General features: G+C 50.6%; 1 protein-coding gene across 1 annotated transcript in view; it reads left to right on the forward strand.

The window, feature by feature from the left end:
- The first annotated feature begins 3,162 nt into the window (after window positions 1-3,162).
- SCARA5 (scavenger receptor class A member 5) overlaps window positions 3,163-26,681 on the forward strand; it is a 118,219-nt gene continuing 94,700 nt past the window's right edge. Inside the window, exons 1-2 of the mRNA XM_004270700.3 lie at window positions 3,163-3,514; window positions 7,353-7,473. Of these exons, the coding sequence (XP_004270748.1) occupies window positions 7,359-7,473 (115 nt within the window). The 5' untranslated portion in view covers window positions 3,163-3,514; window positions 7,353-7,358. The remainder of the gene's footprint in view (window positions 3,515-7,352; window positions 7,474-26,681) is intronic.

The raw sequence follows: 26,681 nt of genomic DNA on the forward strand, positions 1-26,681 counted from the left end.
TGCCTCATTGGCTTCCACATCCATAGATGCAGCTACTGCAGAAGTTTGTTCTACTCTCCTTCAATGTAATCACAGTTTCATAATACCATCTGGTGGAAAATGCCTATTATAAACGCCTTCTGCCATTGAATGGAAACAAGCTTTTTGGACCATGCTGATTTCAGGTGGCAAGAAGGTATCATCGGAGCTATGAGCGGCCAGAATGACTCTCATCCACTAGAAGACATACCTCCCAGGTCATTCCTATACTTTGCTATCAAATGTCTCCTCGCCTGTTTGGGCAGCTTTATTCATGACAGACAAAGACTGGAAACAACCCGAATGCCTATCGAAAGGAGGACGGATAAACAAGTTGTGCTCTATGCATATGATGGAGTATTACTCAGCCAAAAGGAAAATACAAAGAACAAACTACCGCTATGTGCACTGATATGGACAGATCTTATCACTATAAGAAGTGAAATAAATCAGGCATTAATGAGAGAAAGTCATGTCCTTTGCCTGAAGCTACTGAGTTTAAAAGGCTAAGCTTTATTCCTCCTGCAATTTTAGAGTTTAATAGTTCTGTACCCACTCGTGGGTCTCACATGCAGAGAACGAGACCCCTCCGTGTCTGTATCATCAATTACCAATGGTAAGGAGAGGCTCAGCCAATAGCCTGGGCTGCCTTTGAGTCCCCATCCTTCCTTTCCCCTACGGGCAGGGCACACCAGTATAGGAGTGTTTAAAAAAATGCCTTGTACCCTCCTACACTGTTGGTAGGAATGTAAATTGGTGCAGCCACTACGTAGAACAGTAAGGAGGCTCCTTAAAAAACTAAAAATACAGTTACCATATGATCCAGCAATCTTACTCCTGGCCATATATTCAGAAAAAACAAAAACTCTAATTCAAAAAGGTACAAGCACCCCAGGGCTTCCCTGGTGGCGCAGTGGTTGAGAGTCCGCCTGCCGATGCAGGGGACACGAGTTCGTGCCCCGGTCCGGGAAGATCCCACATACCGTGGAGCGGCTGGGCCCGTGAGCCATGGCCGCTGAGCCTGCGCGTCCAGAGCCTGTGCTCCACAATGGGAGAGGCCACAGCAGTGAGAGGCCCGCGTAGCGCAAAAACAAACTAAAAGGTACAAGCACCCCAATGTTCACAGCAACACTATTTACAATAGCCAAGATATGGAAACAATTTAAATGTCCATCGACGGATGAATGGATAAAGAAGTTGCGGTACATATATACAATGAAATATTACTCCGACATAAAAATGAATGAAATAATGCCATTTGCAGCAACATGGATAGGCCTAGAGATTATCATACTTCATACTAAGTGAAGTAAGTCAGAAAGAAAGATAAATACCGTATGATATCACTTATGTGTGGAATCTAAAATATGACACAAATGAACTTATTTACGAAATAGAAGCAGATTCACAGACATAGAAAACAGGTTTATGGTTACCAAAGGGGAAAGGAGGTGGGGGAGGGATAAATTAGGAATTTGGGATTAGCAGATACACACTACTGTATATAAAACAGATAACCAACAAGTACCTACTATATAGCACAGGGAACTCTATGCAACATCTTGTAATAATGTATAATGGAAAAGAATCTGAAAAAGTATATGTATGTATAAATGAATCACTTTGCTGTACACCTGAAACCTTGTAAATCAGCTATATTCAAAAAAAAAAAAAAAAGGCCTTGCTTCACATGAGTGGGACATCACCAGGGTCTCACCAACCACGGCATTTATTGTTAATATATACATCTCCACCGTGAGATCGCTGGACGTAACGTTTTGAGCACATTTCCTGCTATTTGTAAGATTACATTCCCAGGAATACTGGTGACTTGATGGGTGACTAAAATACACTATTTTTCATCAGAGGCAGTTAGGGGAGTTGTTTGGGGCACAGACTACAGTCAAACTGCCTGGAGTGGAATCTAGCTCTGCCACTTACAGGCTTCTTGACCTTGGACATATTGCTTAGTTCTTCTGTCTCAATAAAGTGGGAATAATAGCAGTGCCTACCTCATAGGGCTATTGTCAAGGTTAAATGAGTTAATATATGAAAAGCACTTGGAATTGCCTAGCACAGCATATATATTATGAAGGGTTTTTTTCTCACCTCTTCCTCCCCGCTCCCCTCCCCTCCTTCTTCCTCTTCCTTCTCCAATTATTATTATTATCATCATCATTATGATATAATCACTGGGTTTTTTTTTCCTGTAAAACGGAGTCTTGGAGCCTCACATTGTAGCTGCCTGCCAGGGACGGTCAGAAGGCGCAGTCACTGCAAATAACTAAGACATTTGCGACTCAGCTGTGGTTTGCTGGTTGCACAGTGGGGAGAGCTGAGCCTTGGCAAACTATTCTCCTGTACGAGGTCTGACCCTCAGGGGTTAAGGCTGAGCTTGTAAGCAAGAAACGGGAGCGTGTTTGTGAATGTCACCTCAGAGCTCTGTCCCCCAGGCAGAGCTGCCATCACCACCTCAACGTGAAGGTAATTACCCTCTTAACATTTTGGTGAAATCTCCTTTTTTACACGTCTTCAGTTATGCTTAGGTTTACGCTAGGTTTACAGTTATCTGTGCTCAAGCCCACTTCTCAGCCTGGACTGCAACCCCCTGCGGCCGGCGGTGTCCTCTCACTCACCTCTGTGTCCCCTCACTCACCTCTGTATCCTGACCTTTGCGCGGTGTCAGTGCTCCAGAAATGCTGGCTTCCTTACTGAGTTGCATTGAACTTGACTTTGGGAAGTTCCTTCAGCACTCCCAGAACCCTCTTCTGAATCAGGCAATCCGTGTCCTTTACGGGTGGATGTGCCTCCAGGAAAACACAGAAAGTAATTCTAAGCTAAGTTCGGTGAATGAACCGAGCAATGCCAATTCTGTCCTATGCATAAATTTACAAGGCTGGTTTTCTTGCGCGGCTCACAAGCCAGGTCTAGCTGCCATTCCGCTAGAAGCGTTCCAAAAATACCTTGAGCAGGGCCTTTAGAACAAGCGGGTGGAGTCCCCAAGACCAAGGCTGCTCTGGATCCAGCGGGTGTTCCTGCGTGGGGCTGTAATGCTCAAATTGGCCACTAGAGGGAGACGCGTTCCAGACCCCATAGGAGCCTCGCAACTGCTCCAAGAACTTTATAAAGCCCGGCGGCCAGAGCAGCTGCAGTTCACAGCTCAGACAGTATCTAGCAGAGACGCTGGTGCCTCCACAGAACAGCTCCCGAGCGCTGCCCAAGGCTGACCGAGGCGGGGCACCAAGACAGGGACTCCCACATGGGCACAAGGTTGAGTCTTGCCTCCTGACCTGATCCTCCTGGAGAAGTGACCCCCGAGACCCTGGGCACCGTGCAGCCTCTTTCTATGACTCCATCTGGATTTGGCTGGCAGTGGGAACGAGCTCTGAGGGGCTGCCTGGGTCTCGGGGTGGTGGCAGCAGCCAGCTCTCCAGCCACTATGGCCAATGCCAGGAACTGAGGGGACGGTCGCTGCAGCCTCACGGGGAGCCCTCAGGTGAGTCTTGGGGCTGACTCTGTCCTAGTCCCCGGGCGTAGCTTTCTAAAGGCAGCCAGGGGACACAGGGCGCTGGGTTTGAGCATCCCCAGGATGTGGAGCGCGGAGGTGCTAGTGCTGGGTGGGAAAGTCCTAGCTGTCAGCCTGGGGGATCTGCTGGGCCCCCATCCGGATGCCTGGGCTGGTGGGTGTGAGCCCTCCTTTGGGAGCCAGAGGAAGCGATTGCTTTAGTGGCAACTCTGCCAGCCTCATGTCACAGCTCCGCAGCCTATTCAGGGAGCAGATGGGACAGGTGACAGTCCCTTTACGTGTGTGTGTGTGTGCGCCTGCAGGTGTGTCCAGTGGTGGAGCGTATGAAGGCAAGGCTTACTTATAAACCATCTGTGCCTCTCCAGCTCTGGGTTATGATTTAGGTGAACTAAGTACCGTTAGAGGAGGCAAGGGCTTAAAACCGACTTAGCGATTCTGTCTCCAGAGAGGGCCACATTCAGGGTGATCTCTATTTAGTTTTGATGAGTTACGAGCCCTGTAGAGTTAGACGCTGGAACCCAGCAAGGCTTGGGCCACCCCCTCAGCAGGCAGAATTGATTGTGTCCTGCTGCTGCCCAGAGGGGTACTTGGAGAACCAGGCTCCAGCTCTCAGCTCTGGTCTGCATTTGTGATTGCCTTTCGCAAAGGGATCCAACTGGCATTGTTTCTGGGACTGACTAGGCAGGAGGGTGGCCTCAGGAGACCAGGGACCCCTGTACCTGGCTGCTTGACAGGATCAGAAAATGCTGAGGGGCTGTTGGTTCTCACCAGACTCCACCACTGACTCCCTGCATGCCCCTGTCCATGCAGCCCTCCCACATGCCCTGCCCCACACGAGGCTCGCTGGGACCAAGTGGCTAGCAGGTGTGTTCTTCCCATCACAGAGGTGATGGCCTGAGGCTGAACGAGCTCAGCTGATTGGGCCAAGTTCCCCAGGGATAAGAAGTGGAGCTGGGATGGGACCCCGTGTCCTTTGAGCCCACACTCCCCACAGGTCCCTTTGGTGTCTCCACCCTGCCCGTGTTTCTGTGGCTCTGGTCCCCTCCCTTCTGGCTCTCCTGGCTCCAGGTCACCTAACCTGGCCCTCTTCACTGCATCACTTTGGGCCCGAAAGGGGGCCACCAAAAGGGACTGACACATGCTTCCTGGACAGAGCAACTTCGCGCTAAGCCAGTGCCCTGGGTGGGAAGCCTCACCCTCTCTGACACCCATCGGTTCTTCCCCTCTGGGCCTCGGTTGGCTTACCTTTAGAATGGGAATATGATAGACCGACGCCACCTGCCTCCCTCACGGGGCTCCTGGGAAGCAGAGAGGTCCCAAAGGCAAAGGGTCTGCACTGCGGGGGCCGCACGCACACGGGTGCGGGGCTGGGAGGTATTGCTGTGTCGTCACCCCACTTGGCAATTAGTTGCACAGGCTTGGCCCAAAGACTATAAGACCAATGCCGGGAAGGTCCAAATTCCTGCCCCCCATTCCCCAAGAAAGAAAAGCAGCCCCAGATAAAACCTGGGGCAGACAGAACATTCTTAGGTTTCATTCCCAAGGAGCAAACATTAGCAGCGCCGGCTGAACACTGCCAATCTCATGGCACGGCATCTGGCCTCCAGCTCAGCCCCCTTCCCAGCAGGCTCCCCAGGGCTCCACCAGCTGAGGGGTCCGGAGGGGCAGGGGAGGGGCCGCCCTACAGACACACTGCAGATAATGCGCTGCGCATTCCAGCTCTGATCCAGGAGCTGATGGGCAGACAGGGAAGCTGGTCCAAGCCCGGCTCCACACCTCCACCCCTGGTTCTCGGAGACCCCACGGGCTCTGGACGGCAGCTGCAGTTGCCTTTGGCAGAGAGAGGGTTCTCTCTCTCAGAGGAGACACCGGCCTCCTGCTTTGCAGCTCCCCAGGACTGAGGCCAGAGGGCGGGGTGCCGCACGAGCGCTTGGGAAACGAGGGAGGGTCCCCTGTAGCTTAGCAGCAGTGGAGCTGCCCAGGGCCGCACCTAGAGGCCCTCCCTGGGTGGAGGACTTAGACGGAGGGCCAGCATCAGGGGACTCGCAAACTGGACACAACTGCAGCCCGGAGAAGCGGGGCTGGGAGCCGTCTCTCCAAGAACCCCAGAGGGCAGGGAAGAGACATGCCGGCAGGGCTGCAGGCTCCCCTCCACCCTTCCCTCCCACTGGCTGGAGGAAAGACCCACAGGGCCTGGGAACACCCTGAGTGTGTGTGCCTGCGTGTGTGTGTGTGTGTGCATGCGTGACCGTGTGTGCGGGGCAGATGGCATCTCATTACTTGAAGAGCAGAAGCCCCAGCCATCCCTCCTGGGCCAGCGGAAGGACAGGTGGATGGCAACTGGTCAGCTCTGGCCTCCTGTCAGCCCTGAGGTCAGAGGTCTCTGGAGAGAAAAGTCAGGTTGTGAAAATAGGGGATTTGTGTTTGCTGTGCCCGGCAAGGGGGTCTGGCCATCGTCCCTGTTTATTGGAACAGGGTCGGTGCCTCTTTTCCCTTCAGTCAGTGGCCACTGTCCCCCCATTGCCACCTGCCAGGCCCTGTCCCCTTCTCACAGTGGTAGACGCCTGGCTAGGCTCTCTGGGCCTCAGGGTTGAGTTAGCTTCACGCTGGGCCTGGGACCCCCCCATCCTCCCCGGGGGGCTTTTATCTTCCAAAGAATTCACTTTTTAAAAGCGAATTTTGGGGTTCGATATCCAGATAGTCAAAGAGCATCAGAACCGAAAGTCAACATAAATCAGTGGCTGGAACTGAGCAGAAAGTGGAGAGTCATTTGCAAAATCACCGAGCGTATGTGTGGGGAAAGGATATCGAGTACTTTAGGTAAATAAATACTTTGTGATCTGGCTCTGCAAATGATTTCTTCTTCTTGCACAAAGAATGCAAACGTATCATAGAAAACCCAGAAAATCCAGCGAACAAAAAGAAGCACAAATCCCCACAATCCCACCCAGAGTCCCGTAATACACGTCTCACCCAGGGAAACCCAGAACATCTCTGGATAGCATCTTTCCCGTCACGTACTTGGGACATGTGCAGATATTACAAAATGGGATCACGTCGTGCACACTTGTGTAAACGGGGCTGGTTCATTTCAAATAGCATACACAGCATTTCCCCGTGTTGATGGGACATTCTAGAAATTCCATGGGGTCCTCCCCAAGCCCCAGCGATCCAGCCTCAGGAGGCCATCGGACACCAGGGCCCTCCCCAGTCTAAGGCTGCCCAGACCTTAGTGTCTGGGGGACCTCACTGAGGCCACCTGCCCCTTGGGCTCCCATGGGGGTGAATCCCTGCTATGGTCCCCTGAACCCAGCCCTTCTGACCCTGCCACCTTGGCCAGGTTTGGGAGCAGTTCTGGTCTCAGCTCTGTTGACTGGTGGTCTCTGTACCCCCACTTTATGTCTAGTTTCTCTCCATTTCCAACACAGAGCAGAAGCCCAAGTCTCCCTGATGTGCCCGGGACTCCAGAATCTTGGAAACTCCTCTGCTTGCGTCAAGAGGGTTGGCTTCTCCCAGCCCCACCCAGCATGGCCCTTGGTGTCCCCCAGCGCAGGGCTCCAGCCCCACCAAGACCTATCAAAGGGAGGGGACGGATCCCATGGTCAGAAAGGTCCAAAGGGCCTTGGCCTCCCCAAGCCAAGGAAGTTGAGGAGGGGGAATTTGGGTCCTAAGGATCCGGTGACTGATGCCTGCTGATGAGGGAGTTTCCCAGTGTTCAGGCTAAGGTCACCACTCATTTGTGTCTCCACCTACAGCTTATGTCCTTTCTCTCCCCCCTGCGTCCTCCCTTCCTCTCCTGCTGCTGCAGGACGCGATGGAGAACAAAGCCATGTACCTGCACGCCACCGTGAGCGACCGTGACTCTGGCTCCATCTTTGAGGAGCCCTTTGATGGCAGAAGCCTGTCCAAGCTGAACCTGTGTGAGGACGGTGAGTGCCTCTGGCTCGGTCTTAGGCGCGAGATCAGCCCTGCCCCCAACACCGGATCCTGGCATTGCCCCAGGGTGCTGGTGACCCCCCGACACTCACACACACAATACTGCATAGGTTGAAATGCGTGCTCGGAAGGGTCTTTTCTGTGTGTTTTCTCATTCATGCATCTCAACACACCTGTGTGACCAGCAAGATGAGACGCATTTTACAGAGGAGCTAGCGGAAACTGAGAAAAGCATTAAGCATCACACAGCTCGTCGGTCATAGAGGGGCCCCAGCACTGAGTCTCCTGACCCCTAGAGCAATCCTTTTGCCTCTCTGCCATCCTCTCCTCTGGGTGAGGCCGGGGTCACACAAAAGGCAACTGAACCAAGAAGCCCAGACCCTCTCGGGTGCGCTTCCTAAAGTGTTTGCAAGGAGGGACGCACCTCTCCAGATGCTCATCCTCCCCTGGGACTGAGGCCTCAGGTCATGGCACAGGAAGGGGCCCCATCCTAGTGACCCAGACCGCACTGCATCTTTGGGGGCTGGTTATTTGCTAAAACCCTGGAGATTCAACGGATGCAGTTTCCTCTAGAGGAGCTCAGAGCACCTTGCTCACAGCCAACTCCTGTGCAGCCAGCACAGAGCTCGATACTTAGTAGGTGCTTAATAAATGCTTATTGCCTGAATGAATACACTCCTCTTTGCAGTGAGTATAGGAGATGAGAGCTTCAACCCCACTTCAAAGATGAGTAGAAGGAAACTCACAGGAGAGTTTTGTAAAAACTGATGGTCAATGAGATGGAAACAGGCTGTCTTAGGGTTCTCCAGAGAAACAGAAGCACGAGGATGTCTACACACAAAAAGAGACTGATTATGGGGAATTGACTCACATGGTTATGGAGGCTGAGAAGTCCCACGATCTGCTGTCTGTAGCGTGGAGACCCAGGGAAGCTGGTGGTATAGTTCAGTCCGAGTCAGAAGGCCTGAGAACCAGAGAAGCCAATGGTGCAGATCACAGTCTGAGGGCCAGAGAGGATGAGATGATATGTCCCAGCTCCAGCAGTCAGGCAGGAAGCAAAAAGTGAATTTCCCCACCTTTTGTGCTACTCGGGCCCTCAACTGATTAGATGAGACCCACCCACATGGGGGAGGACAATCTGCTCTACTGATTCCACCGATTTAAAAGCTAATCTCATCTAGAACACCCTCATGGACACCCAGAAATGATGTTTAATCTGGTTACCCTTTGGCCCACCGAGCTGACATATAAAATTAACCATCCCAGATGCCTTTATTCAACCTTTTTCTCAAGCACCATGTTTCATTGTGTTCCTGTGTTCCACTCTGCCAACTGCCTTTGTCTTGAAATTACTCGAAATTAGAAATGACTCCCCCTCATTCAACCCCATCTTTCCTCCCATGAGGTGCTGAGTGTAGGAAGGGAAGTTGGGTGGCTCAGAAAGGCAGGGATTAGGGATTGTCTCAGCAGGGAGAGGAGACAGGAGATCTGGGCCCTTCACCTGCCCTAGTAAACTACCCCCCATCAGAGCCCTTCCTCCGAATTCCAGTCCACAACCACATTTTGAGGACCTACAATGTGTCACGCTATGGGTTAGGTGCCAGAGATGCTCCAGAGAGAAACGAAACCATCCTTGTCCTCCAAGAGCTTCTGATCCCAGTGGGAGGGACTGGCATGGGGACAATTACCCACCATGTAAAGCAGGTAAAAATATGTGTGATTATTAAAGTCAAGCAGGGCGAAGCCTTTCTGGTAAAGGCCTTAAAGACTGAATACAGTTTTGTAAGAGAAGAGGTAGCTGGGGAAAGGTATTACCAGCTGAGTTGCACCAGACAGGCCAGTGTTTCTGTTAAGTTAATGACACCTGGGAAGAGAGGAAGGCCCCCCCCCCCCCACCCCCAGGGAGCTACCAATGCTCAGCTTTTCCGCATCAGTACATCAGCAAAGCCAAGCTGGCCTTCACATCCTTCATCCACCCTCTCCCCAGTGGCCCATCAGTAAAGAGGCCTGATTTGGGAAGAAAGAACTGGGGTACAGCTCAGAGAGGTAATTGCAGGACCACCCGGGCCATCCTGGGGTGCCAGTGGGGAAGGGCATGGCAGGGGGACCCCAGGGGTTGGGAGAGGCCTGGGGAGTGTCATTGGGCCATGGTTCCCCCTTCTCTTGACCTCATCTTACCTCCCCTTTTCTGAACCTGAGATTTTTAAAAAGGCCATTTGGACCAGAAGGACTGAAAAATAACAGTAACCCCAGCCATGGGGAGATCTGGGCAGAGGGCAGTTTTAGAACCAGGCCAGCAAGTGTCCCAGGGGTCACCTGAGCCGCAGCGCCCCGTGAAGTGTGGACAGCAGAGGTCGGAAGATGTAGGCTGGATTCTGACTCTTCCCTCCCCTGTCCCCACCCCGCCCCGGGGCATGTGACCTGATGGGCACATCCCCTCTCTGGGCCTCAGTGTCTCCATCTCAGTGCTCCACAGGGGCAGAGGGGGTGTCTCTGAGCTCCCATCCAGTCCTAAAATCCTGTGCACAGAAACAGACTTGGATGTTGTATTTGCGGTGTGGTCCTTTTAAAACCTAAGTTGGAGCAAAGCCCAGCAAAGGCTCCCACGTTGAAGGGAATAAAAACCCAGGCACTGACTGTGGCCAAGGAGCCTCTGACCCTCACAGTGGACCTGCTGGCACGCTCTACCCGACGTACGCTGCCCCCAGACCCTCCAGGCGTCCCCCTCACCTCCTTCTGGTCTTTGCTCAAATCTCACCTCTGTGTCAGGGCTTCCCGTCCTCCCCTGCACACCCATTTCCCTGCTTCTCTTTTTCCTTTTTCACCGAGTCCTAGTCTCCTCAACATACTATATCATTTTCTTATTTAACATGTTTACCGTTTACTCTCTGTTCCTCATGGGAAGAGCATAGGCTGGACCAGGGCAGGCATCTCTGTTTTGTTCATCAGTGTCTCCCAGCCTGGGGCACAGCAGGTGCTCCCAAGTATCAATATTTGTTGAATGACTGAATGAACAAACTAATGGCTGAGCAAACACAGGGGTCCTTGAAATCTAAAGGTGGCGGAACAAATAAATTCTAAACCTGATTTCCACATCGTCTGGGTCTCCTCCACACTTCATTCCTGGACGCCAGACATGGGGCCGGGGGTGGAGGGGCGGCCGTGAAGACCCCGGAGAGACTGGAGTGTTGAGATGAAATCACCACCTAAAGGCTCCTCGGTTTCTGGTTTGATTTTTTTCCCCTTCCCTCTCATTTCTAAGAGGAAAATGGTGAGCTCCGACTTGGGGAAAGTCAAGCCAGATTTGACGTGTTTCCCCGGCACTTTGCTGCTTTGATTCTCATCTCTACAGAGTAACAGGAGAGGGAGGAAGGGGTGGGGCTGGTAGGGGCGGAGGGAGGTTGATGGGAAAGCAGAGGTGGACAGAGGTGGGGACCCTGCCAGCCCCATCCCCCACACTCCAGGCCTTGAGTAAATGAAAGCAGTGTCGTCTGCTAGGCCTTGTAGGGGCTCCAAGTCCCTCCCAGGACTTTCCCCTTGAAAACAGGGAGATGGGGGGCGAGGGGGTACCTCCTCTTGGCCCTGGGGATCTTGGGATCAGGCGGGAGCGAAGTTGCAAAACTTCAGTCTAGATATTGAGGTATGACTCAGGCGTCAACGCAGGTGGGACTTTAAAGACAGGGTGTAAACGCGGCGTTATTTACACGTTCCTGCCCCCTCCCCTCCTCTGCTCTGTCGTCTTCTCTTCCCCTCCTACCTGCCGCCATCCCTTCCCTTCTGTTCACGCACCAGGTGAGAAGGAAGCTGAGGGGCTATTAGGCACCCGCCATGACAGGCCACGTTGCCCCTCTCCCGCATGGTGCCACGCACATCCTTCCAGGCTCTCTCCGTCGCACCCCTGCTCCATGGTGACACCTTCGGGACCTCTCCATCCTCTGCACCCCTTGGCCGGGCCACCTCTCAGGACCCCGCCGCCTCCTTCCTGTGTCTGAGCCCCGCTGTGGATGGGAAGACTACCAGGCAGGGCCCTCCTCACCTGCCGGTCTCCAGCGGGGCAGAGCATGGGCTCCACCTGTGTGGCTGGGATTTGTGGGTGGGCTCGTGACAGAACGCAACCTCCAAGGTCTTCCAGCCAAGCCCCCGCTGACCTCAGGGCCCACCAACACCTCCCTTGGAGCAGAAACCCAAACAGGGGCTGTCTGGGCCTGCGACCCCACCTCACCCCGCCTCCTCTGTGCCTCCCTCCCTCTGCCCCTCCCCTCCCCTTCCCCCTCCCCTCCCCTTCCCCCTCCCCTCCCCTCCCCCGCCCCGCCCCTCCCCTCCCCCGCCCCGCCCCCGCCCCCTCCCCTCCCCCGCCCCCTCCCCCTCCCCCTCCCCCTCCCTGGTCCTGCCTTTCTCTTCCCCAGACAGCTGAAGCCTCTCCAATCTGGCGCCCAAAGGCAGAGGGCTGGGCGTGGGTGGTGTTCAGCCGGGCCTGGCTCCTCCACGGCCCTCTCCAAGGGCCAGAGAGAGGTGTTAGTGTCAGAAAAATATTGCAGTCACTCTCTCCCCGTGGCCTCGGGCCCTCCACCGCGCTCCCAGCATCATCCGTCGGCCGCGAATGGGAGGCTCGCAGAGGTAATGAGTTACACATGCGCCTGGCCGCGTCCAACGCCTGCAAGCCAGGCCGCTTGCTGCGTTTAGGGCCTGAGCTCCCCATTCCTGCGTCCCTGCCCCATAAAATTAAATTATTCTCCTAAGGGAGTCCCCGCATCTCCTTTCTCATCCATCACCTCTCCCTGGTTCATCTGGTGTAGCTGAGGGCTGCCGGGCAGCTGCCCAAGGGTGGGAGTGGAGTTCCTGGGAGGGTCTGGCTGGGGCCTCACAGAGGGTCAGGGCCTCTACAGGTTGGAGAATCCGGCACTGGAGCAGGAGAATAGCAGAGATGTTAACTCATGCGGTGCCGTGGTGCACTCAGCTCCCCCAGCTCACGGGGGGCTGGGGGCCAGGAAGGATCCTGGATCTCTTGGGCCCCAGGGAGTGTCCCTCCACAAGAGGGGGGACAGCCCAGGGAGGTGCCAAGATGTTGAACTTTGGCAGGTCTGGGCTAGGCGCGGGGTGTCTTCTGTTGCCCCTGCATTCCCACCCGCTGCCACTCGCCACTCTCTGCCTTATGGGGAGCCGCCCTGGCAGGACGGGGAGGATGGAAGATGGGAGCTTGCCTGTTTATCCTCAGCTCCTGCCCTATGGGGTCACCTTGGGCCACTGTGTCCTTCCACCCGAGGTCACAGCCCCTTGTAAGCCACCCTCTCCACTCGGGCTTTCTCCTTCTAGGCTCCAGTAACTGCTCCCCTCCTGGGCTTTGTAACCGAGGTGGTTACAGTTCAAGGACACCACTCTGTCCCTTGTGGGCATCTTACACCCTGGCCACACCTTTGCATATGTTCCCTTTATTAAATTCTATGACATTTCCTAATTTAAGTGGGCCATCTGTTTCACTGGGGCCCTGACCCTCTCATCCTCAGTGTTCCCATCTGCAAAATGGGAATAATGTTATTCAACTCACAGGACCCGTGGGGGAATCACGTGATATAACCCGAGTAGAGCACCTTGGACACAGTGCACCCTTGATACACACTTATTTCACCTCCCTGCCCTTTGGGGAGTCCTCTGCACATGTTGGGGAAATGGAGGACAGGGGGAGACAGAGAGGTCAGGGACAGCTACTGCCACCCAGGGTCTCTCAGGAAGCACCCACACCACTTCTCAGAGACCCCTGGCCTGGACAGTGTTTTTTTTCTAAATTTATTATTTAATTAATTAATTTTTGGCTGCATTAGGTCTTCATTGCTGCGTGCCGGCTTCCTCTAGTTGCAGTGAGCAGGGGCTACTCTTCATTGTGGTGCGTGGGCTTCTTATTGCAGTGGCTTCTCTTGTTGCGGAGCACCGGCTCCAGGCACACAGGCTTCAGTAGTTGTGGCACACGGGCTTCAGTAGTTGTGCACACGGGCTTCAGTAGTTGTGGCTCGCGGGCTCTAGAGCGCAGGCTCAGTACTTGTGGCGCCCGGGCTTAGTTGCTCCACAGCATGTGGGATCTTCCCAAACCAAGGCTCGAGGGGTTCATGTCCCCTGCATTGGCAGGCAGATTCCTAACCACTGTGCCACCAGGGAAGCCCCTGGACAGTGTTTTAAGTCTGGTTCCTTCTTCTGCTAAAGAAGGCAGAGTTTGGATTAGTGGGCTTCCTCGTGAAGACTAGATACTAGAGGAAACCAAGCAAGTTCTTTTAGTCCTAATCCCCAAAGAGTACAGTAGGATCTGTAAGAAATATTCTGGGTCCCGAGGGCACCTGGCTCCGTGGCAGGTGTGAGTCTGTCCACCCCCGTACCCCCATCAGAGACAGTAGGTCCCTGAGGTTGGCTACCAGAAGAGTCGAGGGGTGCATTTCATTGTTCCTGGTGGAGGATGGCATTCGGTGCAGACTACACATGGCCTCACTCGCCCCGGGCACCTGAGTCCACACAAGGAACTGGGACCTCCTTCATCCAAAGAGGACAGGGTTTTATGGTGCTGCTGGTGAGTGCAGAAATAAAAGGTCTTGGTTCCTGCCCTCAAGGGGCTTAAAGTCCCCAGAAGACACAGACCTCTCATTATAATGTGATTCATTTTCAAATGGAAGTGCAGTTTAGAGGGGAGAGTTTCGGCAGTCTGCCTTGGGAAGGAAGGAAGTTCTGCAAAGTCAGGAGCATGGAGGCGTGTCCTTCCCTTCCCAGCCATGCTCCACTCTATGGATGCAGTGCAGTGGCAGAGTTAGGTTTAACCAGGGTCAGAGTGCTGCCCAGTGAGTGAGAGAGGAAGTCAGAGAGGGACGAGAGAGGGGAGGCTGTGGGAGACAGTGGAAAACGTAAATCATGGAATGCAAGTCGGACAAGAAGGGAAGGCTGGATGGGAGACGGAAAGGGTGGTGGAAAGACGGTGGGGTCCGTGGTTAGTAGGTCCTGGTGAGGTCAGGGAAGGCCGAGTTGGCGTTCTGGATGGAGGGCACCAGGAAAACCTGAGAGGTAGCTCTCACCTGGGACGTGTGAAATTGGGATTAAGAAAGGGCCTTGATGATTGATAGAGCCAATCAAAATGTCATGTGAGCCACATGTGCAATTTTCAACTTTCTGGTAGCCACACAAAAAGGTAGAGACACAGATGAACCGAATTTAAATACAGGAATGTATTTGCTTCAATCCAGTATATCCAAAACAGTATCAATTCGCTATGTAATCACTGTAAAAGCGATGGAGATATTTATACATGTTTACTCGGGCTGAGCCTTCAAAATCCGGTGTGTATTTTGCATCCCAAGCCCATCTCATTTTTGCCCACATTTCGAGTGCATGAGGGAGAACGTGCCATTAGGAGAGGGAAGGTAAGGAACAGTCAGAACTGGAGATTGAGAGAGAGCGACAGTGAGCGCAGAGATGGGGAGGGTAGCACGTGTCCCTTAGCGCGAGGAGAAGCATACAGTCGTGTGATGTGAGAGCTGGGATTGTTTTTGTTTTTTTTTTTTGCGGTACGCAGGCCTCTCTCACTGCTGCGGCCTCTCCCGTTGTGGAGCACAGGCTCCGGACGCGCAGGCTCAGCGGCCATGGCTCACGGGCCCAGCCGCTCCGCGGCATGTGGGATCTTCCCGGACCGGGGCACGAACCCGTGTCCCCTGCATTGGCAGGCGGACTCTCAACCACTGCGCCACCAGGGGAGCCCGAGAGCTGGGAGTTTTATGGAGAAGAGAGAGAAGGTTCTGGAAGTAACGAGGAGCAAATAAAACCACCTACCGCACCCTTAGGTCAGTTGCATGAATGTGGGAGAGAGAAATCCATACTTGAGAAGAAAAGGGAAGCAGGGTTCAGTTAGAAGAAGAAAGAACAGGAAATGTTCGAGCAGAGATTGGGGAAATCAGGGTTTTTTGGTTGGCTGGCTGGGACATCTTGGGCCACAGTGAGAAGGTTTCAGCAGATGGGGAGGGAGATGTCAAAGGAGAAGAAACAAGGCTGTCTGGGGGTTATGGTGGTTGATGGGGAGCCCTGGGGCTTCTGTGGGGCTGATAGAAGTCAGGATCGAGGACTCAGTGAGGTTGGGGTGCTGGTCTCAGGGCAGAGCTGCTGGCAAGACTGAGTGTTGATGATAGGGGTCTTGCCAGGAGCACACAGCCCTAGGGCACCAGTGCCCCCTTCCCAACCGTGGTGTGTGGGCCAGGGGAGGGGGGCCTTGTCCTGGAGCGCCAGGAGCTCTGGAGATCATTTGGGCTCTTGTGGAGACAGGGAGATCGGGGGAGGCCAAGGGAGGTGGTGGGAAGGGGGCAGGGGTCCTGTAGCGGTGATGATACGGTGTGATACATACAAGCGATCACGATACAATAGTTCCCCTTGAGGGGGCAGCACGCTGTGCTCAGGGCTTCAATACATTGTCTCCAAAGCACAGGGAGCTCAGTTTGGTGCTCTGTGATGACCTAGATGGGTGGGATGGAGGGGGGCAGGGGTGGGAGGGAGGTCCAAGAGGGAGGGGATATATGTATACATATAGCTGATTCACTTCGTGGTACAGCAGAAACTAACACAACATTGTAAAGCAACTATACTCCAATAAAAAAATAATTAAGGTAAATTAAAAAAAACACCTCAGGGGCTTCCCTGGTGGCGCAGTGGTTGAGAGTCCGCCTGCCGATGCAGGGGACACAGGTTCGTGCCCCGGTCGGGGAAGATCCCACGTGCCGCGAAGCGGCTGGGTCCGTGCGCCATGGCCGCTGAGCCTGCGCGCCCGGAGCCTGTGCTCCGCAACGGGAGAGGCCCCAACGGTGAGAGGCCCGCCTACAGCAAAACAAAACAAAACAAAACAAAACAAACCCACCTCAGGACATATTATTATTCCCAGTTTGTCGATGAGAAGGTAACATCTTAGGTGACGCAAATTGCCCAAGGTCACCCATGTAGTCAGAGGCAGAGCCTGGATTCAAATCCACATCTGCCTGGTCCTTAAACCCCGCCCCTCAGCGTAGCTCACCCTGTTCACTGCGGTTCCAGGACCCGGAGACCCTGGACTTTCAAGAGCTAGGCTGCTGGTGGTGAGGGGCTGAGCGTGGATTCTTGGAGTTTCAGGTTTCAGAGGTGGAGACATCCTGGGGAATGACAAAGCTAGGACTGGGCCGTGGGAATAAATGGCTCTGTTGCAGGAGAGAGATGGAATGAATTATTCTAAGAGGAAATAGATATAAACCCAAATAGGTTTGGACAGGAGCACAAGGACAGGGTCTTAAATGGCTTCAGAGGGAAGCCTGGGACACTATCCTCTACAGACATTAGGTCAGAGAAATGCCCCTCTCTCCCCAGCATCCTCCCCCTTCCCCCCACCATCTCCTGTGGCTTCTGGGCTGGAGTCTAAACTGCATATGCAGAGTTCAGCAGTAGGTTTCGGAAGATATAAACACGGCCATGAAGAGGGAGCCCAGCAGGGTAGGGCTGGCCAGGACCCTGCCCTGCAGACGCAGATGCTGGTTAACCCAAGGCCCAGCCACAGAGCCGATGGGGGCCCGTGATGGTTCCAGCCTTCCGCACAGTGTCCTGAAGCCCACCTGTTCCCTGGTACCTTCCTATTTCCTGCTATCTGGCTTGAGATTGAGTTCAAGTCAAGACAACCCAAGATGTTCATAGCGGGCAGAAGAAGCCACGTGTTTAGGAAGTCCTGTTAAGAGAGGGGGCTGCAGGGAGGGGCTGGCTGCTGGCCTCCTCTCCTGACACTCCGTGTGGGTGAGTTTCTCCAATTGATGGAGGAGGGACTGGGAAGATAGAACGTACCAGAGACCCGAAGGCGGCAGATGGCAGCAATCAGGTTGGGAGGGGCAGATTGAAAAGGATTAAGAGGACAGGGGAGACTGGGACAAGTGTCCTGTCTGAAGCTCGCAGGAACCGTTTGGTTTACGGTGCTCGGCTCTCCCTGCGTGTTGATTCATAGAGCACTACTCACTCTTAACAGTGTCTCTGTTTGAAAATGATCTCATCGTTTGTGCACGGGTAACAGTGAGCTTGATCTTGTCCCTTTGCCCGGCAAGTTCTGTCTGGGCATCTTGGTTCTCTGGTCCCATTCTGACCTCAGCATATCATGTAGGAATTCCTTTCTTCCCTCTGGAGCTATGATGATCTCCCAAACCTGACCTAAGGGCATCTATTAAAATGTAAATATGGCATCTTAAGTATTCTAAGCATTTCCAGTGTGTCCAGGGGGAGCTGCCTTTCACATGTAGGTTTATGGGGATTGGGGGCGGGGGTGGTCCCTGGATGCTGACAGACTGAAGGTGAAAAGGGCACTGTCTTGCCAGCAGGTGGAAGTAAGAAAAGCCTGCCTACCTGGGGACGCCCAGGGCAGCCCCAGGACCCTCAGCTTGTTGGGTGTGTCCTTTCCCTGCCCTCTGAGGAAGGCCCTCCTGGTAAAGTGTTCTGTTTGTGACCAGGAATATAAAAAAGGTTGTTCCGGCTACTCTATTTCTAGGTAAGTTTTCAAAGCCCCGAAGTTCTTTGTATCTAGTTTAGGTCCTAGGTTCTAGGAGATCATGAACCTCTCTTGGAGGGGCAAAATTCCATCACCAAAGGAAACAGCACAACTCCTGGAAACAAAGGTGAACTGAGTGGTGGAGAGGAGGATGTTTCCTATCCCGAGGCTCCAAGATGTCAAAGCATCAAATACAGAAACTAGAATACATGGTTATTACAAAAGCCTAAACAATGGCTTGGAAGGCCCAGGAAATTTGTGTTCAGTTTATTAGTCTCGCTTATCTGCAAACAGCCAACGATGTTAATTGAGTATCTGCTATATGCCAGGACCTGTGGGATCCAGAGATGAATCACAGACCCTGTTCTCTGGGAGCTGACCCTCGACAAATGTGTATTTTTATTCATTGACTGATGGGTGCAATTCTGTTCTCATTATTAACTATCCCATTATTGGCCATGATTTCCCAATGAAGCTCTATACCTGAAAACTGTTGGTTCTAGGCCTTAGCAGGTGACAGAGGTTCAGTGGGTCTGAGGGCCATCATCTTTGCTCAGATCTGCTGAACTCCCACCTGTGGCCCAGCCTGCACTGCTTCCTGTGCAGAGGCCAGAGCTGGGGGCTTCTGAGCCTGGAGGCTTCAGGGACAGTCCCAGCTCCCTCCCGTACAGATGGCATGGGCTGAGACTTTAGCCTTCCTGTGTTCAAAACCAAACAGCCAGGTGGCCCTTCCAACTCAATTGGTGGTGGGATCTGGGGGAGTGAGACGGGGGTGGGGCGGAGGGTATTAAACCTATCCATTCCTGCCCCGAGGATAAGCCAATTCATCAAACCAAGGTGGACCAGGGCATGGGTGGGAGGTTGCTCTAGCAGCCTGGAAAGAGTAATGATTTAAACATGGAAATAGCTGAGCCCTGGCCTCCACATTGCTAATACATTATCAGATGATTTATTTCCTCTGACAAGGCGCCAGGAGAGGAACTGGGAATCTTTCTGAAAGGGATCCAGAGCCACTCTATGGGAGGAAGGTCTTTGGTCCCTATTTAGGCCGAATCCTGAGCCCACTGTTGTTTTGAGTCTCCCTGCATTGAGACAGCATTTCTTCCAATCCATGCACTGCCCATGTTGGGTAAGAGTATGGGCATCTTCCCCCAGCCCCAGAACCTGCTTCTTCTTCCTGGGACTCCCTGGCCTCTCCCCTCCTCCTGGGTTGCAGTGAGAAGCCAGCTCACCTTGACTGCCCTCTATCCCCTCCCACCTGGCTTTCTCTCTTCATCCCTCAGCCCCAGCTGCAAAATTATATGCACACAAGCCAGGGTCCCTTCCCACTGCTGGTAAATAAGCACACAAGCCCCTGATTGTTCTCAAAAATTTTTATGCAGAGTAACTTGAGAAATAGATGGGGACGGAAAAAATAACAAGTATTGCAGGGAAGTTACAAAATATCTCTAGAAGTACTTGGAGACACTGTCCTAGGTCATCATAACATCTAAATGGAATTAGCTCCACCATCCCTCCCTCTCCTTTCCTTAGAAATGGGATCCCATCGGATCATGCAGAGGACTGTAGTCCCCTTTGTCTGGCGCCCTCACTGGGCTGTCTGCCTTGAAGACCCAGGTGTGTGGTCCAACAGGGCAGAGGTGATCGGTGCTCACCCCACCCCGGCTGGTGGTTTGGGACCCTCCTAGACTCAGGTCAGATGAAACTGCTCTGTAATGTCCCTGCCTCACACCCTCCTCTTCCCTTTATTGAGGAAAAGTAAACAGAGGTCTCCGTGAAAGCCAGAAAGTGGCGCAGCTACAAAGACAGAGGTTATTTGGGGCTGCCTATTACAATGAACAATGTGAGTGATGAGTAACCAGAGTGAGGATGAGGAAGTCAACCTCGGAAGGGTTTAACAAGATCCCTGGATGGGATGAGCGCCAAGGTCCCTCCCAGCCATAAAACCTTACCTCCACCTGCTGTGTATGAGCTATGGGACCAAAGAGGACGACAACAAGGACAAAAAAAATAGCTGAGTGTTTGTTGTTGGTAAAACTCAGGTGACAATTGAATGACTTCATCCTGTTTTATTTTTATTTGTTTTTAATGTTGTTTAGACCCAGGTTCTTTGGAAAGAAGTCAATACCCACTTTTATCAGATGCGATTTGTGAGTATTTTTTCAAATGGAAGGAAAATAAATTCAAACAGATGACTCCCCAAATGCCTTAAAATTATGGTTAAGAGATTGAAAGCTCAGTTTTGCAAAGAAAGGCTACACTGATGCAAGGGCTAACTCAGAATGCTTTCTCATGTCTCCCAGCCAATATGGGCCAGAGGCAGGCTTTGAATCTCTCTGCACAGAGCCCCCAAACCATGCTTGTCCCCCTGTGAGTGTCAGGGACCCTCACCTGCCTAATATAGTACAGGGAAACAAAGACCCAGAGGTTCTGATGCTCCCACTAACATTGGGGGACCATCTCACGACTCATCCTCAGCTCAGCTGTCTGGAACCAAGTGGTTTTCAGATAAACTTTCCTTTTCTGTTCGTTAATCCTTGCTCCCAAGCCCTTCACCACCCGCAGGAAGCAGTTTTTTAGCAAAAGCTCTTTAGGGGGCACTCTTGTTCCCATGATTAAAAGGAACCCGTCACAATTTTAACCTCTGGGAATAATACAATAGTTTGAGGCACCTCCTTTTGTGTGTGTCCTATTAAAGAGAAATCAAAGTTCAAAAAAAATTAAACGAAGCTCTGATAATAGAAGGACTTTAATTGATTTTCCAAAAATGTGTCTTCACATTGTTTTGATATGACAAATGCCTTACTCCAGAACTGGGTACCTCGATGTCATAGATGCATGATTTCATCATTGAAGCAGAACAAGAACGTCCAAGGGTGTGGCTTAGGCCTCTGGATGTCATCAACAGCACCACACGTGATGATGCTGCTCAGCTGGGATTAAGTTCAGTTCCAATGAATTGCTCGCACAGTTCACCTATGTGGGCTCTAAGTGTCTATTCCAAGTCATGGGTGAATAAGGAAAGCCAAGATTTTGTTTATTTTTTCAGACCAAAATTTTGCTCAAAAATTTGTTTTTCAGCCAACAAAAATGTGTCAACTATTTGCATACAACAGCTGTAAGAACCAGTCTTTGCACCAAAAATAAATGACTTACACATGTCTTTTGTTCTTTTTATAAATTTATTTAATTTTTGGCTGCGTTGGGTTTTTGTTGCTGTGCGCGGGCTCTCTCTAGTTGTGGCGAGCGGGGGCTGCTCTTGGTTAAGGTGCGTGGCTTCTCACTGAGGTGGTTTCTCTTGTTGCGGAGCATGGGCTCTAGGTGCGCGGGCTTCAGTAGTTGTGGCATGTGGACTCAGTAGTTGTGGCGCCCGGGCTTAGTTGCTCCGCGGCATGTGGGATCTTCCCGGACCAGGGCTCGAACCCATGTCCCCTGCATTGGCAGGCGGATTCTTAACCCCTTCGCCACCAGGGAAGCCCCACATATCTTTGTTCTTGCAAAGAACCTTGTTGCAGTTCTGCTGTGTGCTGGTCGACGGGTAGGGAAATGGGTGAGTCTCAGAGGACCTTTAGACAAGCAGGGCAGGGAGAGATGGAAATCGACAATTGTGAATAATGAGGTTAGTATCAGAGATGAGGGCAAGGTTCTGACGTGGTTATTTCAATGGCACTTAATCCTTAACATTTTACCTTCTAGATTATTCTTAATCTTGACCATCTAAAAAGTTTGGTTTTGCTTCTCTAGAAGTGAATTCTTCTATGGAGAGCATCAGCTTTTTCTCCACAACTTGCATTGAACTGTGATTTAATTACTTTTACTAAAGTCAGTGATTCTCAGAATGTGACTATATACGACAGTGGTATTCAAGGTGACATATGGGTGTGAATTTGTTATTTTAATAGTTAGATGTTTATTTTAAAGGAATAAGTACCATTTATTTATTCCATTAATAATAATGGAATAGGAAGATACTAATTTTCCACTCATGAGGATGATATAAAATTTCCTTCTTACATAAATTTAAGTTAAAAAAAAAAGTGGAGTGAGAAAGAAAATAATAGCCCAGGGGTACTCAGCTACGGGAAAGTTGTGCAGCTACATGTAGATGGGTGTTTAGTGGTGGGGAAACCACCCATCGGGCTGCTTCTAGCCATTCATCACCAAGCACGGTTCCACACAACATCTCCCAGCCTGGCCTTCGGAACCCAGTCTGCAAGTCACTTTGTACGTATTTTTTAGTTCCTATTTGCCCTTTTAGAGTCACTGTCTTCTCCAAGCCTCTTGAGCCTCCTTCTCTTGGCTTCCTGATCGTCTGAGATGTCACCCGCCTTTCTGGGGGCCACTGCAGGATGAAAACCCTTTCTCTTGATTCTCCCAGATCTTGGAAGAGTTTTTGTTTTGTTTTCTTGGTGCCATTCTCTCCCTCGATCTGGTTCTGTGTGTGAGCATGTCTGCAAGCAACGACTATGTTTAATAACGAACAGCTTGGTCTGGTACTTTCCTCAGAACAGTTCTCACATGGAGGAAGAAAGTTTTCTTCTTCAAGTCACAGTTTTCAAATTTCTAATAGCTATAAATCAGACGATAAAGCTGGAGAGAAAGATAACGGATTTCAGCCCATCTACAAAACCCTGTCCTTCAAAGCCCTGCTGAGTTGCTGCCTCTTCAAGGCAGACCCTGAGATGACCTGCAACACAGAAGGACTCACTGCCTCTGCAGTGCCATGCTTTGCTTGTGCCATATCGCCCCTCTACACCTGCTTCATTCACACTTGTGTGATAGTTATCAGTTTATATGTCTTCTTCCCCTCGGGTGTGAGCATCTGAAAGGCAGTGATTGTATCTTCATCTCTCATTCAACAGATATTTTCTGAGTGTCTGCTGTGTGCCAGGCACTGGTTTAGGAACTGGAAAGTTGGACGTGAATGACACTGACAAAATCTCTCCCTCACACAGCTTGTTATATTTGTATTTCCCAATGTCTACCATAGTGTATTAGTTATCTACTGCTGCGTAACAAATGACCCCAAACCTTAGCAGCTTAAAACAACAAAATTTGTTATCTCACTCTGTTTCTGAGGAAGCCATGGGTGTGCAAGGAAATCCAAGATTTTGTTTATTTTTTCAGATCCAAAATTCTGCTCAGAAAATATGTGTATCCACATAGTCCAATCTGGCAGAAATCTGGGAGCAGCTTAGATGGGTTGTTCTGGCTCAGGGTCTCTCATGAGACTGCTGTCAAGATCTCAGCCAGGGTGTAGTCATCTGAAGGCTTGATTTGGCTGGAGGACCTGCTTCCAGACTCACTCACGTGGCTGTTGGCTGAAGGCCTCTGTTCCTTACCGTGTAGATTCTCCATAGTGTATTCATGACATAGTGGCTGGCTTCCCCCCATATGAATATTTCAAAAAAGAGAAAGAGTAAGCAAGAAGGAAGCTGCAGTGTCTTTTGTCTCATCTCAGAAGTGACCCACCATCACTTCTGCCATATTCTACTGGTCACACAAGCCAATCTGGTACAATGCAGAAGGAGACTATACAAGGGGATGGGATCATCTGGGGCCATCTTGAAGGCTGGCTACCACAGTAGGGCTACCACAGTAGGACAGTGGGTGTTCAATAAAAGTCTGTTAGAGTTTTTACCCCAACAATCCATAAGTCAAAACCTTTACTGAGACTTCCTTGGTTGTCCAGTGGTTAAGAATCTGCCCTCCACTGCAGGGGACGTGGGTTCGATCCCTGGTTGGGGAACTAAGATCCCACATGCCTCGGGGCAACTGAGCCCATGCGCTCTAGAGCCCGCGCCACAACTAGAGAGGAGCCTGAGTGCTGCAACAAAGATCCCTCAACTAAGACACAATGCAGCCAAATAAATATTTTTTAAAAAAAAACCCTTACTTTTTAAAACAGACTAACTTTTAGAGCAGTTTTAGGTTTACAACAAAATTAAGTGGAAATTACAGAGAGTTTCCATGTACCACCTGCCCCACACGTGCACAGCTTCCCTTATAATCAACATCCCCCACCAGGGAGGTGCATTTGTTACAACTGATGAACCTACACTGACATGTCATTATCGTGCAAAGTCCATAGTTTACATTAGGGTTCACTCTTGGTGTTGAGCATTGTATGGGCTTAGACGAATGTATAATGACATGTATCCATCATTACAGTATCATACAGAGGGGTTTTACCTCCCTGAAAGTCCTCCGTACTCCACCTGTTCATCCCTCCCCACTCCCAACCCCAGGCAACCACTGATCTTATTACTGTCCCCATAGTTTTGCCTTTTCCAGAATGTCATAAATCTGGAATCATACAGTAAGTAGCTTTTTCAGATTGGTGTCTTTTACTTACTAATCGGCACTTAAGCTTCCTCCATGTCTTTTCATGGCTCATTTCTTTTACTTTTTTAAAAAAATAAGTGAGCATACTGTTTTTACTGATTGCATTGTTTTGGAGTGTTTTCAATCTACCACCAAGCTTAAATAATTTGAATGGTCTACTCAGCTAACATGCTGCTGCTATGTTGTATTAAAAAGTCAATAAATGTGTTTTGGGCAGATTTAGTAACTTGTCTTTCCCCTAAATTGTCTTCTTTCCCTTACAATCATATTCTCTAGCCATCTTGCCAGAAACATTCAATGAAGTTCCGCTTGTGGAACGGAAGATCACTGAATGTTTCTGCAAAATCTCTATTTGAAACCCTTTTTATGTTCTATCTAGAATGGATTTTGTGTAATGCGCAAAGTAATTGAGTCTTGCTAAGGGGACTGAGCTCTCTCAGAGGAAGGTCTATGTTGTGTGTGTAAGTTGATGAAGGGACATGTCACCAGGGGTGCTTGCTATTAGACAGAAGCCTCAGGTAGAGGAGAAGGGAACTACTCTTTTTTGATGGGGAAAAAATAGAACTATATCATTGCAGTTCGCCCCACTCTTACAATGAGCTGGCAATACACGTGCAAGCAACAGGGCAAAATGCACGTTAGCAGTCTTCTTGGCTGTGTGATTTTCCTCCCCCATTCTGCCAAATATTGAAAGTTAGTACAGACTTGACAATAAAGGGATGATGTTCTAATTAGTGGGAGTAAAGGAAAAGTAGCCCTTGCTCTTGTGACTGATTGGTTTAGGAAAATGTTTTCATTCCTAGAGGAAGGAAGGGGTCCTGATTGCTTTGTTTTCCACCCCAAGGTGAAAAATTTCAAACTGAATGACAATTAGCACTAATCTAGCACTTTATATTATAATCGTTAAGTAGCCTTACTAGTCAACCTGTGAATGTGTGTGGTTTGCACTTAATCCGTTCCTGTATTAATGTTCAGCTTACTAAATAGACTGCCTCGAGCTCAGGCAAAGTGTTAATATAATGTCTTGTGTCTCAATAAAAAAGTTATGTGCAAAAAATTATATCAACATCTTTTTGAGAGAACGATTTCTTTTTGTAATGAACAAGAAGTAGAACATTTCAGTGAAACTGGAACAGTTAACAGCATATGGTTAAACTTAATTAAACCTTCAAGGGAAATAAGAAGAGGGTCAAACAAAGGCAACAAATGAAGAAGCCCAAGATGGATTGGGGATAAACACAAGGACAATAGCATTTCAACCTGGGTGTCTTCTGACCCCTCCCAGTAGCTAGACTGCCATTATTCTCATCATTATGTCAAGAAAAGCAGGGATGAGGAGAGCTGGAACAACCATCGCAATAAAGATACTAATATTTGTATAATACACTATGCTATGCCTACCGCTTTGACACTCAAGGGGAAAAAACTGTTCTCTAAGAGTTGCAACCCGCCAGCCAGCGGCTCTCACGAGAAAAACAAAAAAACAAAAAAACAAAATGCTACAAGAAGCTTGCGTATTTAGGAGCAAAACAGGTTATAGATCCTACTGTGTGGAAAGAGATAGAAAATTCTGGAAAAGAAGATTTAGGGTGAGTTAGAAAGATGTGCAGGTCTTTGTGGAAAATCAGGTTAAGTCTAGAAAATTTGCTAACATTTAAGTGTTGATGAGAACGGTAACTGAATTTGTATTTCTCGACAACTTGTTCCAAATCGTACCCGATGTTTTACGGAAATATTATGTAATAGTCCTACTTAGCTGTTTTAACAACAGCATTTTCAATAAAATGGAGTAAATGCGTGGGAAAATGTTCCTCACTGAACAATACCTCTGGAGAGCCAGGGCACCAGCGTGGTCACCGCCATTTCCCTTGTGGTCACCAAACCTCCTGAAGGCCGTGCAGGTGGCAGTGTTACCTGAGAGGTGATAAGGAGCCTCCGAAGCACCTCAGAGGTTTTCTGACTCTCAATTATTTCATCATCTGCTGTCAGCCTTTTCCGGTTCCCACCCACGCCTCTATGCGCGATGTTCTCCAGTTGGCAATAGTCTCCCTTGCAGGGGGTGGAGAATGTGCATAATAGGGACATGTGTACTTTGAAAAAAAAAATGCCCTCCATAGATTCTTTTTAAAAAAATTAATCAATTAATTAATTTTTTGGCTGTGTTGGGTCTTCATTGCTGTGCGTGGGCTTTCTCTAGTTGCGGCGAGCGGAGGCTACTCTTCGTTGCGGCGCGCGGGCTTCTCATTGCGGTGGCTTCTCTTGCTGTGGAGCACGGGCTCTAGGCTCATGCGGGCTCAGTAGTTGTGGCTCACGGGCTTCGTTGCTCCGCGGCATGGGGGATCTTCCTGG

This window comes from Orcinus orca, chromosome 6, assembly GCF_937001465.1.
Source record: "Orcinus orca chromosome 6, mOrcOrc1.1, whole genome shotgun sequence".
NCBI classification, from domain to species: Eukaryota; Metazoa; Chordata; class Mammalia; order Artiodactyla; family Delphinidae; genus Orcinus; species Orcinus orca.